Source organism: Marmota monax, unplaced genomic scaffold, assembly GCF_021218885.2.
Source record: "Marmota monax isolate L192 unplaced genomic scaffold, Marmota_monax_Labrador192_F-V1.1 WCK01_AAM20220418_F8-fsc00278, whole genome shotgun sequence".
Classification (NCBI taxonomy): Eukaryota; Metazoa; Chordata; class Mammalia; order Rodentia; family Sciuridae; genus Marmota; species Marmota monax.
The window spans coordinates 1,522,342-1,539,203 of NW_026694626.1; the positions used below are offsets into that span (position 1 = coordinate 1,522,342).

The 16,862-nt window shown below is 37.1% G+C and overlaps 1 protein-coding gene across 1 annotated transcript in view; it reads left to right on the plus strand.

The window, feature by feature from the left end:
• Nucleotides 1-16,862, plus strand: part of Kcnh8 (potassium voltage-gated channel subfamily H member 8) — a 368,692-nt gene that overhangs the window by 318,458 nt on the left and 33,372 nt on the right. Inside the window, exon 12 of the mRNA XM_046422707.2 lies at nucleotides 10,766-10,804. Within this exon, the coding sequence (XP_046278663.1) occupies nucleotides 10,766-10,804 (39 nt within the window). The remainder of the gene's footprint in view (nucleotides 1-10,765; nucleotides 10,805-16,862) is intronic.

Below are 16,862 nucleotides of genomic sequence, written 5' to 3' on the forward strand. Positions count from 1 at the left end.
GAGGAAAGTGATTAAGGAAAATTCTGAGATGAACGTCTGCAAGATGCTGAGCTTTTGGCAATGTGGTAATCCCACTTATTGGGATTCTACTGTTGAGATTAGGGTCTCTAAAAGAAGAGCATATGGGGACTGATCTATGTCACTGCATTTTGCCAGTATTCACAGAGTCCCAAATCTGATGAGTGCTAATGAAGCATATTTGTATTCCAGATATTACAGTTGACATTTTTTCTTTAAAGCCATTAGTCACACTTCCATGTTGATAATACAAAATGTCAGCCCCTTTTATGGAGGAAACCCAAACAGGATTCTGTTAAAAAGAGCAACGAATGAGAACCCATAAACCAAAAGTCTTAGACTACATATACACACAACTAAGGCCAGAATTATTTGCCCAAAGAGTCTAATGTTGCAGGTTTCCTGCAATCCTCAAGGAAATAACTGAACAAGCACAGTTTGGACCAACAAATTGGAAGTCTAAGAGCAGAAATTGGTTTGTACAAATTTGTATAAAAAGGGAAGAATCCTCCTTCCAACAGAGTCAGTGGTTCATATTTTGTTAACATGGAAATAGCCTTAAACTTTGGAGAGAAAAGCTTCTTCTGAAAAGAAGTATACATCCACATTCCATGTGTACAGCTAAAAGAATAGGTCCATTGTATGAACCTATAAGGGTCTGAATTAGGTACTTCTGTATAATTCAAGAATGACACCATTGTAAAAAGTTTTGCCTATTCAAAATGGATGCATCCTATTTATTTTTCACAGTTTCATGAATAGGTACTCCTTGGTAGGTGTAATTGTGATTTTTCCCAAACTTGGAAATGGGGACTTTGTAATCTGACGGCCATGTGATATAACTCTAAAAGTTTGTCCACATGGTACAGTTGCAGAAAAAGGGTCATTTCTTCACCCTTCATTCCCATACATTGTCCCCTGAATTCTTCACTGTTTTAAAAGACTAAGGAAATGTCTATCCTAAAATGAAAATTCAAAAACAAAATATTAATTTACATAACAAACACAGAAAATATACACTGCTATGTAAAGTGGAGAATGATTTCTCCACTTCCCATAGGGAAAAAAATGCTTGGAGTGGAAATGTTTGGGGAAGGAGACCCAGAGGGGAAAACTAAAAAAGTATCAGATGTATGTTATTTATGTCATAATTTTTGTTCTCAGGGAACCCCACTGCGGGAGCAAAAATACCAAAATAGACATTCTCCTACCTAAATTTCATTGTTTTGCAGTACCATTGTGAATTCCCACAGACTTACCTTTAATCAATGTATAGTCGTTAACATCTTCCTTGTGACGTACCACATATCAACTTTGAGTACAACAGAACTCTAATATAAGAAGCTTTGCCTTGGCAGAATTCCTTCCTTACCTGGAAGTTTTTGAATATTTGGTAAAAGTGATAATGTTGTGATAAGCAATATTCCTCAAGTTTCAAAGACTTCCTCAAATGGAAACTGTATATATTTAGTCATATAGAGGATGCCTGAGACTTTCCCCACTGACCCCTGCCCATTCCATTGTGGTCTTTTATCAGGCCTCTTATTTTCTGTGGCTGAGTAGCTAGTGTACAGAGTAGATCGTGTACAGAGCACTATCATATAAATAAGAAAAGTAGCTCATTTCAGTTTGCCGGTTCAAACATTGTCTTGGACATAGAGGGCTGTTTAATTTTTCTGTTGGAGTGGATAATTAACAATGGGCTTCCTAGGCAGCAGATTAGGCATTTCGAATTAACTTTGAAAGTGCCATCGGGAGTTGGGATGCACAAACTTCTCACACCAAATTGAGCATATTTCTTAACCGACCTGATTTGGAACCAAAATGCTCTGTGGGTATCCTGAAAATCTTATGAAAACAGCTATTGTGTTTCCTTACAAACACACAATAGCTGGCTTTACAGACCAACCAGGGGCCATTGTGCCTTAATCAGAAGCAGGTCACTTGGGGGCATGGGATTCAGCTCAATATAATGAGTATAAACATTGTCACTTTCAGCACAGATTACCCTCTGAACTCCCAAATTATTGATCTGGGAAATAGCTTCTGAAGCTTGAAATTTTTAAAATTCTGAGAGAGTTCTAGTTAGTTTTCTACACATTATAATGTATATTTTTCTCCTCTTCCTTTCTAGAATGATATGAAACAAATGTTAACAAATACCTCCCCCCAAAAAAATCATCCTGCATTTACCAAGCTTTTCAATAAATAGCAAGGAAGGGTTTGGGTTTTTCTTTCAATCCTAAAACCTTGTATTTTATGCACTTGAATTCAGAGATAATTGTGCTTGAGTTAATGTGTGCCTATTGTCAATGTCTTATTGACTTTATCTGTACCTATGGATGGTTTGAAAATATCTTACTTTATTTAAGATGAAGAAGCGTTGAGGAGAAAAATAGAATACCAAGCCATTCTTTATATTATGTATTACACCAAGTGTTATGCAAACACAAGTATATTTTTGTGGCATGAGATGACAATCTTTTTACCAGAAAAGTAATTTGGATAAAAATGGTGATGAAGAAGAATATGGCCCATTTGTTAAGGAATTCTACATATATATTAGTTTCAAGTTTTTGGACAAATCCATCTGTATAAATGTTAAAGTCCCATTCCCCACACTAATCCCTTTCAGAGAAAACTTATTTTATTTATTATCAATACATCCATAAAATGTAATTAACATTTATTAACATGAATTATTTTCCATGCCAGACTCTGGGCCAACTACTTAACAAATGTAACAATATGAGGAATTTTTTTTTCCACCATAAATTCTATGTGGATAATGAAGTTGAAGTGATAAGAGGCTTATGCTCACATCAGATTCCAAATGCTTTCTATATGGAGAAACAAGAGACCTGAAAGGCAGATCAGCATCCATCAGTCACTTCTGGAAGGAATGTTGACATTATGACCAGAGAGAAGCAGCAAACAGAAGAACCTAGAGAGTTTCTAGGAGAAAAATGAGACACACCATTGTTATTCCTAATGGGAGTAAACAGTGAGGGGAGGGGTAAGTCTCACTTGTGAGTTATCAGATGCTGATAACTGATATCAGAAGTTGATCTCCTTGAGGATCCTGAAAAACACACAAGAAAACTTAGGAAAAAGTTGTTTGTGTTTTCTGTTCTGCATTTCTATTAATGTGACTCAGTGCCAGATACAGCCAACTAGGTCTCCAAGATTTGTTCAGTTTACATCTCATTTAATCATGAAAGCAGCTCTGGTTCTTATCATTTTTAAGAGGTGGAAATGAAGGCTCACAGAATTTCAGTTGGCAATGACTGTGAGATGGGGTGCTACCACAGCAAAATAAGAAGTGATGCGTCACTCTGGGCTGGGCTTGCACCCAGTATGCCTGGCCCATTCTTTCTGTTCTGAGCTGCCAGTTGGATGCTCCCTCACATGCTGAAGTATAATATTAGAGAAGCAGCTGAGGCAAGCATATAAAGCAGGGTTTATTTTAAAAGTGGTAACATAGACTTCTCCCAGGAGGGAGAAGGAGGCCATAGCTGGTGTCCTGTTATCACAAGAAGCAAGGGTGTTTTGCCTTTTTATATGTCCTAGACTTCCTTTGTTCTCTTGCTCTCTTCCCCTTATCTTTCTCCTTCCTGCATACCCTTCCTACAAGGGTAAGTGACTAAGCCCAGGAAATGCTCAATGGGATGGCCAAAAGGTGAAAAGCAGATGGACTGGGGCAGGGTCAGATGGAGCAGCCCAGGACACATTAATTAACAATTTTATAACCCACTGTAGGGAGGGGCAATTCCTGGGACAGGTTACCTTAGCAATAGGTTGGAGCAGGGGCAGGTTCTTGATAAGGATGGAGGAAGGACTCTGAAGGAATTAACATTTCAATCCTCCCATTATTCTCTGGATCTGACCCTTGCCTATCTTCCTGTCTTAATTCTGGCTCCACCAGGACAATTCTAAGGTCTCCCTGTGGCAGAACCACAAAATAGAAACAGTCTAGGTCCCAATCACCTCTTGGAGGAGAATTTTTTAGCATATATATCAAACTTCAAATGACTGAGAAATAAAGTTTTTTGTTTTTGTTTTTTTGGGGTTTTTTTTTTGCATTAAACCACTGAGACTTAAAGAATCATTGTTACCTCAGCATTACCTACAGGTTCTCCAAGTCTACACAGCTAATAACTGACAGGACAGGGAAAATTCTAACTCTTAACTACTAAGCCATCCTACCTCCAAAATAGTCCCCATCCCCCAGCACACGTTTCACCATGATACACAATGATGATGAGTTTATGGCGCTTCATACAGTGTGGGCTCAGTAGCTGATTCTCAAGCTGGAGTAATCAATAAAGCCCTAAATTCTGGGCTTAATTACTTGGCTCACGCTTTCTGCATCAAAAGTGATAGTATTTACCTAGAGAAAGAGAATTCTTCTCTAAGTTTTAATAGTTTGTCTTGACCTGAAGGCTCAGGATGAAGTTGGGAGATGTCAAAATCATCAGTTGTTTCATTAAAATCTCATTTCTCTTTCTAAGTTATACAACAGGCTAAGAAACTCTGTCACACATTTAGGTTTCAGATCAGCCTCAAAAGTCTCTTCTCCCAAGTAGCTGGTGGTGAAATACCACACTTGTTTAATTGAAAATTAATACTCTCCTATTCAGACCTATTCTTTCTCCAGAAGTTTCCATTTCTCTTCCCATCTGCCACCTGCCACCTGGATCAGAGATGAAAATGAGTCCTATTTGCTACTCGCCTCTATTATATGACAATTATTTATGGTTTTGTAACAGGACATTTTAACCATGTGAGTTATAGGATTATTTGTGAGTATGCTTCATTCATATTATCTTTATCCCAAACAACTACCAGTACCAGTTATGCTGACATCCAAAGGATACGATAAAATATGGAATGATCTCTTTTTCTGAATGAGGATGCATGTTCCTTTAGTCTGCTTTGTGACTTAATCCATGTGTCATTATTAATGAAGCAGAAAAATTAATGAATCAATTAGAAAGAAGAACCTTGTAATACACGTTGTTTCCCAGTTGATCATTCAGCTGTAGATAACAATCCTGCCAGACCACTTTAGTGTTTTATGAGATTCCAGAATTGAAAGACATTTATACATTCATACAATAACTTATAAATTTACCAAGTAAGCTGGAGATGGATTCTTACCTTCCTTGGGCTACTGGCCCATTAACATACAGTTTAGAATTCATAGGTCCATGCTGGGGCCTCCTTTAAGATTTGCTTCCTTCCTTCTTCATAATAGTTAAATTTGTGGCTCAGCCTCTTGAAAGGAACTTGAAAGTAAGGAGAGATTACTGATAATGCCTCACCACTCCTGAAAAGCCACTCAAGTAGCTTCTAAAGGTGAAGCATTAGCATTCCATGAAAGACTGAGCCCCATATTGGTGTACCATCTGTCAGAATTCAGGGACATTTCATCGATAAAGGAAATAGAGAAACCAAAGAGCTGTCTTCCTCACTAAAAGAATTGGGCTAATTGCAGGGAAATTGACTATTGAGGAATGTAAGAACTTCAGGAAAAATGAATTAAATGGCCAAGGTTAGGTATAAGCCTATGAAAACTCTTAAATTTTTGGACTCCCAAAAGATTCCCACCACCCAACATGCAGGTTCTGTATGTACACATGCACACACACACACACACACACACACACACACACACAACACACAACACACACAAACACACACCAGCTTTACACATAACTGTAGCCATATAGTATGTATTCAGTGAACAACGATGGATCACTTGGTACAAACATTTTCAAAACCTCCCAGATTCCAAAAATAACCAGGCATGGAACTGGGATTGTTCTCTGATCCAAAATAACAAGAGTGAAAATAAACTAACCAACCTGCGTGCCATGAGCACAAACTCTGAGCTGGCCTGGTGAAACTCAGGTGCCTGCCAGGTGGGTCAAGAAACTGCACAAGAACCATTAAACTCACACCTCACACAAAAGAGATGAATTGTGGAGAGGAAAATAGTTCAATATGCACAGTTTTTAAAAAATCTCTATTATTCTCTCACAAAAGTCAAAGACTTCTCATTTTCATAAAAACTATCTCTGAAGTTCATATAGCAAGTTTTTGGAGCATTTCCACCATTAAAAAAAAAGGCATTATCTTTCTATTCTAGAGATAGTAAAACAATAGCAACCAATCTTCTCATTTTCTTTGTGGCCAGAGAGGAATACGACATATTAGCACAGGTAGACAGAGGGACAGTTAATTTTTTAAAAAGTCTTATGGAGGGCTGGGGTTGTAGCTCAGTGGTAGAGCACTTGCCTCCCACATGTAAGGCACTGGGTTCAATCCTCAGCACCACATAAAGACAAATAAAACAAAATAAAGTTATGTGTCCATCTACAACTAAAAACATATTTTAAAAAACTCTTATAGAAACGTCTTCATTCAGTAAAATAAGGACAACATTAGAGGATTTTATGGCACTTTATATCTGAAATTACATTAATGGGTTTAGTATGTTTGATTTCCAATTGCAATTCAAGTTCCATAGTTTTTCAAACTCTTCACAGTTGGAAAAATAAGAAGGTTTTGTGAATTTGTTTTGCTTTTTTTTTGCAGATAGTATGAATACAAGATAATATATTTCCTCTGATTTTGCATGTTAATTTAATAGTCCGTTTCAATTCCCACTAGACTCATAGAGTAATAAAGCAATTTAAGTGATCAGGATGGGGAAAGGGAGAGAAGAAGAAAAGATATTGTGGAAACTGCCTACACCAACTTACCATGGCTGAGAATGTATTTATTTCCCAATTTACAAGGTTAGAAAGCCTTACCCTCTGTTCATGATAACCTTGCACCATCTTGACAAGGGCTCAATTCTAGGGTTCCTAAACCTTCTCTGTGTTTCTCAAAACTGTTGTAATGACCTCTATCCCTTAGCTACTTTTTATTTCCCCAGACTGTATAACTCTAGGCTTTAAAAAAAAAAAATCCTTATTAGACATAACAAAAAGTCCTTCCTATTGTCTAAAAAGCATAAAACTTTCATGTAAGAAGGATTTCAATTGAATTGATTCAAAATTTAACAGGATTATCTTCCCCAAAACTTTCAAAACTTTCTAGTCCTCTGGAACAAGAAAATGGGATCACAGCTATCCCACTCCTCAGTGTTTAGCCTAAAGAATAAAAGTCATCACACAATAGTGATATATGCATACCCAAGGTTATAACAGCACAATCCACAATAGCCAAGCCATGGAACTAGGCTAGGTGTCTGTCAATGGATGAATGGATAAAGAAAATATGGCATATACACAAAGAAAAATGAAATTATGCCATTTGCAGGAAATTGGATGGAACTTAAGACCATCATGTGAAACAAAATAAGCTAAGCACTAGAAAGTCAAAGATTTTATGTTTTCTCTCATACGAAGAAGCTAGAGAGGAAAAAGGAAATGAAAGGTGAGGGAGATCAGTAGAGTAGAGCAGAGTAAAGGAATCATGGGGAGGGAAGAAAGGAGAGAAAGGAGAAATACCTAAGAATGATATTGGCCATATTTAGATTGTTGTATTGTATGCGTGAATGAATGTATAACAATGAATCCCACTATTATGTACAGTTATAATGCACCAATAAAAATTTAGAAAAAGAAAATGGGGTCAGTAAACATTTTACATCCAAAGATTTGCTTATATATTTTTTTCCTATAGAAAGAATGTCTATAACGCTTCAGATTTTCATATATCTGTGCCCCCACAAAAGGTTAAAGCATTGCTACTATCATGGATTTGGGGGATCTGCTTTATGGCCATTGTCAAACTCTGTGGAAGATTAAATGTCACAGTACAGTAGGCATTTAGCTCAAGTAACAGCATTAACTACTGGAGGATATGCCTGAGAAAACTTGGGGTTCTGTGTAGGGCGTGGGAGTCAGAGTGAAAGAATTCCAGTAAAAGTTCTACTACTAACTTGATGGCTGAAGTTTGCAAATCACCTCCTCTTTCTGGGCTGCAGATTACACATCTCAAAAAAAGTTAAGGAGTTGCACTAAATCTGTGGTTTCACACCTGACCAGTGATCCCTTGTAAAACTCGGGATCACTGGGCCCCAGCCACCAACAATTGACTCACTTGGAGTGAGAACACTGGAATTTGACTACTATTTATTTATTTATCCATTTATTTACTTATTTTTGTACTGGAGATCAAGTCCAGGGATACTTTACTACTAAGCTATATTCTTAGCCTTTTTGCTTTTTATTTTGAGGCAGACTCATGCTAAATTGCCCAGCTAGCCTCAAACTCTCAACTCTCCTAAGCAACTAGGACTACAGGCATGATCCACCATGCCTGGCTTAGAATCTGACTTCTTCAAGAAAGCTTCTCTAGACATTCTGTTATCTCCTAGGTGTGAAAACTATCGTGGCAGACACTCTAGGGTTACATCTAGCTTTAAATTTTTGAATTTCCATTAAACTTTCCATTAATATTTGCTATTAATATTAGCTACTAATACTAATATTTCAAATCTAATATTTTGAAAATCTGGATCATCATGAATGGTTATTAGAATGAATATATCATGGTACCCTTTTAAAAACATAAGTGATTGATAACCACATGAAAAATATTTATTTAGAGAATTTATCATAGCACAAGGAAATTACTATCACATATATAACATATGTATAGCACATATATTGTGTGTATGTGTGTATGCATGTATGAACTATACTTGATTCTGCTTGATTCTTGACCATCAGTGAGTTTGGTAAAAGATGAGAGAGAGTGACTTCAGGTCATTGAAGCAACAAAAAGCAAGAGGAATAAAAGTATATTGCATGCCACTTTAAAATACATGATTTCATTCAATCCTTGTAGCAGAAAACCTGTGTTCATTTTCTTTCTCCTAGTCTTATAACCATGAGCAAGTCATTTAATTCTGTCTAGGCCTTTTGTTTCCTCTTCAGCAAAATGGAAATTAAAAATACCTATCTCATGGAATTGCAGTGAGAATTAATGGACCTAATGCCTGGGAAATACTTATCAGGGTGCTTATCACATGATGAATACTTAATTAATTAATAGGTAATAGAATGATAAATAACTGTGATGTTGGCTGTGAGATCTTACTACTCAATGTTTGCTCTGTGGCCAGCAGCATCAGTACTACCTGGCAGCTCACTAGAAATTGATCATTTTGGACCCTACCCCAGACACCTACATCAGAAGCTGCATTTTACAAGATCCCTGTGAGATTCATATGCACATATATATTTGAGTAGCACTGAGACAGTAAAACAACTTGAGACCCAGTGACTTGACAGAATGTATACCACTACTAAGCCAGGATACTGAGGGCACACCCAAATCAGAAAATCCTAAGGTCACCATCTCTGTCTTTGGGCTTCTATGGCCTGGCAGTATTCAGACTTCCTAAATCCACTGTGATGTTCTTTCTCTAGTCTAAGCTGTAACTGAAATGCTTTATGAAACACATTTTCATGTCTACCACAGTAACAAGAGCATCATAATTTTGTTTAATTTTTCACATTTTTAATTATTCAGCTGTTTTATTTGTCACCATTTAGGGAATTATTACAAAACTTATGTCTAAAATGCTTCTGATTAATGCATACTTAGGCAGCTAAACAGATGTAGAATGGGTTGACTGCTTTGATAAAATTAAACATTGATGAAACATATATTTGCACAGCAATAATGATGACGGCATTTGTATAAATAATAACAGATCTATTACCCTAATCATCTAGGAGAAAAAAATGATGAGACAGTGACAGAATTACCAAATATGTCTGGCTTACTAAGCGGATCATTTTCAAGTGCATTTTTTTGCATGTGAATAAAATTATGATAATTTATAGCATCTACAACCACATTAAAATGAAAGTAGTATAATTAGGCAAAAAAATATCATGTGGATGATACCAGAAGCATATTTCCAGAACATGTTAAATTTCCAGAGCTTCTGTATACATAATGGAAGGTACAGGTTTTTCATACAGCCTTCCCCAGTACCATAGTTTAATTTTATAAAATATGTGTCCCAAGATCAAAGTTTTAAGTATTCTAAAATGCTTATTAATATTTAATTTCTCCTCACAAATTTTAGCATCTCTGAAATTGAAAAGTGTTCATCTTCCAATCGATGACATGTCACAATTGCTGGGCAGCATTTATTTTTTTCATTCTTGCAACCAAGGGGATCTTGGATTCAATTAAATAGGGGATTAGGATGCCTAGTAAACTTAATCCTCGTCCACAAGGTACATTATAGCAGGGAAACAGGTGGGGCAGGAGGAGATATCATCCTCCCACCAGAATTCAAGCAAGAGGGGGAGGTAGGTAAATAGGAAGTAATGAGATTAAATAAGAAAAGAATCCACAATATGAAAAGAACTTAACATAAGAATAGGAAAGGGAAATGGGAAATGAAAACTAAAGGAGTGGAAAAGAAGGATGAGATGGTCAGTGTATCCTGTGGTAGACATTCAGCTTGACATTCTTTTTTTCATTATGCAACACTGGTCAGTTCAGGTCCTAGAGAGTGAGGTGGGAGACATGTTTTCAGCACTTTGGGGAAGGCATTTTCTCCTCCTTAGCCTACCCAAATAGCTGTACAGCCAACCACACGCATACACTCCCTGAAGATTCCCTCTCTCCTCTATCTCCTACCTTTTATCCATCCAAAACCACCAGGAGAGGCTGAAGTGATTGTTAAAACTTGTGTTTGTTCTTTCAGGTGATATCAAGATTATCGAACAAATCCACAGTCTCACAGGTATGGCTTTTGCTAAAGAGCGCAATATTTATCTAAAATTGGGAGGATGTCAGACATATCTTCCTTTCCCTTCAGGATTTTATACATTTACTTTTTACTTTCCCTAATCTACTTCCCAATAAGAGATGTGGTAACTGACTTTTTTGAGAAGAGAGTGTAAAGAAGTATTTAAACTCATCTCTCTGTGGAAATGATTTATACTGTTATGAAGTTGTTTATTATCAACATCTAACAGGAATAACGAATATTGAGGTATTGATTTTTATAAGTACTTTCCTTTCATTTAAAACTGGCAGTCAAGTTTTTCTTGTAAGTATTTATAATATTAAAAATCTGGTTCAGAAATGGTCTGGAAATAGGGTTTTTTTAATATATGTGAACTCTTAAGACAGTCCCAATTTTAAATACCCTCCACTTGCATGGAAAACTTTTGAAACAGCAATTTGTCTGATTTATTAGCTAGACGTTCATTATCAATAACCTTAGGATAGTGTTTTTGTCAAATTTTTCACCACTGTGACCAAAAGACCTGACAAGAATAATTTTAAGGAGGAAAAGTTTATTTTGGGACTCACAGTTTCAGAGGTCTTAGTCCATAAATAATTGGCTCCATTCCTTGGGACCCAAGGTGAGGCAGAGCATCATGGCCGAAGGGTGTGGTAGAGGAAAGCAGGTCAGGACACGTCCTTAAAAAAAACAAAGAGAGATTGACTCTTCTGGAACAAAATATATACCCCTAAGCCATGCCCCCAGTGACCTGCCTTCTCAAACCACACCCTACCTGCCTTCAGTTATCACTCAGTTAATTCCTACTAGGGGATTAATTCACTGATTGGGTAAAGGTTCTCATAGCCAACCATGTCACCTCTAAACCTTCTTGCATTGTCTCACACATGAGCTTTTGGGGGACATCTCATATCTAAACCATAACAGATTGGAAGCCTACAGACAGCAACTTTTCTTGCTTTGTGTCTTCCTTGAAGCAGAAACCAATAACTTTAATACACACACATACAAACACACACACACATACACACAACACACAAATATATCTAATTACACATTTATTTTAGTCAGTTTTGGTCACTGTGACCAATATACCCAATAAGAACAACTTAGAAGGAGGAAAAGTTTATTTTGCTTCCCAGAAGTTCAACTTATGATTGGCTGACCCCATTGCTCTGGGACCAAGGTAAGGAAGAGTATTGTAGCAGAAGGGCTTGGTGGAAGAAAACTGCTTAGTTCATGACCGCCAAGAAGCACAGAGAGCTCTGCTCACCATGGACAAAATATAGACCTCAAAGACACACCCCCTGTGTTCTACTTCCCTCAGTCACACCCTACCTGCCTGGAGTTGCCACCCATTAATTCACTAACATTAGTAATCTACTGATGAGGTTACAGATCTCATATTCTAATTATTTTACCTGTGAACATTCTCCATTGTCTCACACATGATCTTTCAGGGGACACTTTATCTACAAACAATAACATTCTGCCCTTGGCCTTTGAATAGCCCAAAAGCTCATGCCCATCTCACAATGCAAAATATATTCAGTCCATTTTCAAGATTTTTACCATAGTCTTCAAGAGTTCCATCATTGCCCAAAAATTCGAGTACAAAATATCATCCGGGACTCAAGGCAGACTCCTGACTGGGAGCCCCTATAAAGATCATAAGCAAGTTACATATATACAATAATAATGGCACAGAGTAAACATTTCCATTCCAAAAGGGATAAATGGGGGCATGGAAAGAAGGGATGAAACCAAAGGAAAACCAGAATTCAGCTGGGCAAATAAGTCCTATAGCTCCACATCCAGCATCTGAGGCACATTACATCATGATTGTTCCCTCTAAAAGGCTTGTGTAGCTCTGCCCTGTGACCTTGCTGGTTGTAGCCCATATGGCGTCTCTCTTGGATTGTTTTCTGCAGATTTCCTCTGCAGATGTTCTAAATCTCTGGCATCTCTTAATTATGGGTGTCTCCACCACAGCTTTGACTTCCTTCTCACATCTTTATGTATTGCCCTCTCAGGGGCTGCCTACAGGGATTCTGACCCTGATGCACTTTGGCCTACCAAGTCCTCCTTTGAAATCTTGGTAAAAGCTTCCATGAAGCCCCAACTCCAGAATCCTGCATTCCTGTAGAACCAGTACCATAGAAATGACACAAAGTATCTACTGCCATATCAAGCAGTAACCAAGCCTCCTCCAGCTGCAGCAACCTGAGTACCTGGGCAGCTGAGCACAGTGAAATAACATTGTAGGCCCCCCTGTATAAGCAGGGTGCTCCCATGATCTCTTCTCAAAGGAATTTTCACTCTTACAGTCTTGAACCTGTTATGGATATGGTTTTACCAATTCCTGAGATACCTTCAACCCATCTTTTCTATTGCATCTTTGTAAAGTACTTTTGTGACTACAATCTCTTTAACACCTCATTTGGCTCCAGTTTGACACACACACTTTTCTGGCCAAATTGAAAGTTTTAAAAATCTTTCCTTTCTGTTTTCTGTTTCTGATTATCAACATAAACTCAGCTAAAACCAGCAATATGCCACTATGTAAATGCTGTGCTGCCTCAAAATGTCCCCCACCAAATTAATTTGCCCATCACCTTTAAATTCAGCCTCACAGAAAATCTCAGGATCTTGGAAAAATGTAGACAACTTTTTTTTTTCAGAATATAACACAGATGGCCTCTAGTCCATTTCAAATAAATCCTCCTTCTCCTCTGAAACCTCATGAGCCCAGTCTTTACTGTCTACAGTCCTATTGGTCTTCTTGAGTCCCACCAGAATCACCCATTAAGCTCTGATTACAACATTCTAGGCTTGCCCAGCCTGCATCTCCAAACTTTTCAAAAATTCCTACACAAACCAGTTCTAAATGCTTCCAAACCCCTTAGGTTAGTCTCAAAAACAACCCACTTCCAGGTACCAATTTCTGTTTTACTCATCTTTGTGTCACTATGACCATCGTGCCCAATAAAACCAACTTAGAGGAGGAAAAGTTTATTTTGACTCAGGTTTTAAAAGTTAGGCCATGGTTGGCTGACTTCATAGCTCTGGACCCAAGATGAAGAATATCATGGCAGAAGGTTTGGCAGAGATCCTCAACTCATGACAACCAGAAATTAGAGAGAGTGGAGAAAGTGTTTTGCTCACCAGAGACAAAATATAAACCCCAAAGGAACATCCCCAGTGGCCTACTTTTTCCTACTATACCCTACCTACCTACAGTCATCATCTGTTAATCCGTTCAAATTATTAATCCACTGATTAGGTTACAGCTTTCATAATCTGATCCTTTCACCTCCTAACATTTCTGCATTGTCTCACACATGAGTTTTCAAGGGACTCGTATCTAAACTATAGCAATATGACAAAGACATTGATAATTTAATGATGGTGGGGTGGGGGACAAACAGTTTACTTTTAATATTACATCAGAAAACTTCTTAAAAGCTCTTGAAGCCTCTCAATGCTTTCAACCACACTTCTCTTTGAAACTAGTTAAATTTTCTCTTTCATCTCTACAAAATCCCTCATCAAAAAACAAAATGGTCTTTCAGTTTCAACTCTTCTCACCAGACAGCTTTTCCTCACAATAGCACAAACTTTCACCCAGACCTTTTAAATTCTCTCCTGCACGTTGAGAAATTTGGCATTTTGTTTGGTTTTTTTATCAAGTGGATTTCTCACCCTTTTGTAGAACTGTAAAGATCAGGAACCCTTCCAGTAATACTACACACTTAATTTTCAAAAGTAAATTCTGGATAATTTAGGCTGATGTTCATTTGCAATGTTAAAAATCACCAGAAGAGCCGGGCGCAGTGGTACATGCCTGTAATCCCAGCGGCTCGGAAAGCCAGGACAGAAGGATCAGGAGTTCAAAGCTGACCTCAGCAAAAGTGAGGCATTAAGCAACTCAGTGAGACCCTGTGTCCAAATAAAATACAAAATAGGGCTGGGGATGTGGCTCAGTGGTCAAGTACCCTTGAGTACAATCTCCTGTACCAAAAAAAAAAAAAAAAAAATCACCAGAAGAGGTTTAAAGACAATAGATGTTTATTTCTGTCTATTGGAAAGTGCAGAAAAGAAATATACCTATTCCAGTGTGTCCACAGGGTCCCTAGATTTCTTCCTTCTGCTTCATCTGCCTCAACATATGGCTGTCTTTTTCAAGATATCCTTATTCTCCAAGATGGCTGCTGAATATCCATCTATTTTATCAATATTTGAGACTGGAAATCAAAGAAATATGAAAGAATGGAATAGAAGCTCCCTATTCTAGTGTCTTTCTAAAAGTTCCTCAGAACCTATTTGCTTATATGCCATCATCCCTGAATGTGACCTTATGGCCAAACCAACTAGCTGGGGAAGCTGGGAAAAGGTTATCTATGGGTAGGGTGCATTGCTAACAGTTATGTTAATAGATAGGAGGGAAAATTTCATGGAAATAAATAACCAGCACCTGCCCTGATATACTTTTTTCATCTTCTTCATGGGCTAGTGTTTATTCAGCTTTTTCTTTGTCATTGTTCTGTGCTTAATTTCTATTATTTGATATCTAATATTTTCCTTACACTATTCCTAATTTACAAGTGAAGAAACAGATTTTTAGTAATCACATTTCCCAAGAATAAGAACTCACTTATAACTAGAAAGGACTTCTAGAACTCTTTGACTAAAACTCCCTGCATTCAACCTCATGACTTTGTTCTGCTTCCTCTGTAATCAAGAAAGGTTTGTCTGGGCTGGGATTGTATCTCTGCGGTAGAGCACTTGCTTAGCATGTGTGAAGCACTGGGTTCAATCCTCAGCACCATATCAATATACATAAATAAAATAAAGGTATTATACCATCTACAAATGAAAGTATTTAAAAAGGAAGAAAGGTTTGTCTAGTCATTTCTAAGTTTAAAGTGGCTATTCCAGCGAAATGTTATGAGCCAAATTTGAGAGTCCTTTAACAATGAGTATAAAAATCTCATTGCCTGCATGAAAACATTTGCTAGAAAGAGAATAAGGGATAAATAAAATGAGGAAGAGATCCATGGCTGAGCTTTAAAGCAGTATGTAACAGGTGAATCCAGCTACATAAGGGAAGCAAGTATTTTTATATAGATTACCTGAAAAAAAGTAACTGGTTCTCCTGCATAGAGGCTAAAAATATAGAGCTGGGTGTCTAATCGAGTTATTATTAATCTAATAAACTTCAATCCTGTCTACAAGGATGTAGGTAGGATAATTCATTCTTGGTATAAGTAATGTCTGGTGCCTTCATTGCAAGACTCAGTTTCTGAGCAACTTCTCCAAGGCACCAACTCTCTTTGACAACATGGAAGTATGAAATTTAAGGAAATTTGTAGAAGTACAGACATTTGCCAGGTCATTAGTCAGATGATTGTATTAGAGCCATGAAGACTTGAAACAAAGGAATGATGAAATTGTCAGTATAAACACAAATAGTTGTCTAATTAGAGAATGTATTCAATGTGTTTCATTTCTTTGTTAAGTTTGCCCTGTTGTGTCTTTAGCTGGGTAAGCTAAATTTTCGATTCTACCATACTAGTACACAAATGTTCTCCTATAATTCTGTGTGGTTCCAATTTTTATTAGAACGGAGTTTTAAAAACTGTGAAAAAACAAACAAATGAAAGCAACACCAAGACTATCCAAGAAAGAACATACGCCTTTACCATCAATTAAAATAATTATATCTAGTTGGAAATGGGACTCTAGGAATACTATTTCATTGAGAAATTTTGAGCCACTTAGATTAAAATAACAAAAAAAAAATTCATGAGTAAACCAATCATTTGTCGCTATATCCTAAACTGAATGACCTACCTGTGAGTCACAATTGTTTGCTGTGTCTGTCATTAACAACTATTGTAGATATAGAAAAATTCGAACACCCCAATGAACAAACTATCCACTGAAGTCATAACTATAACAGCTCATGAGATTTAAATAATAATCTTAGGGATTTTCAGCTTTTAATCTTATTTTCATTAGAAATATTTGTAAGCATGTGTAAGTGATGATA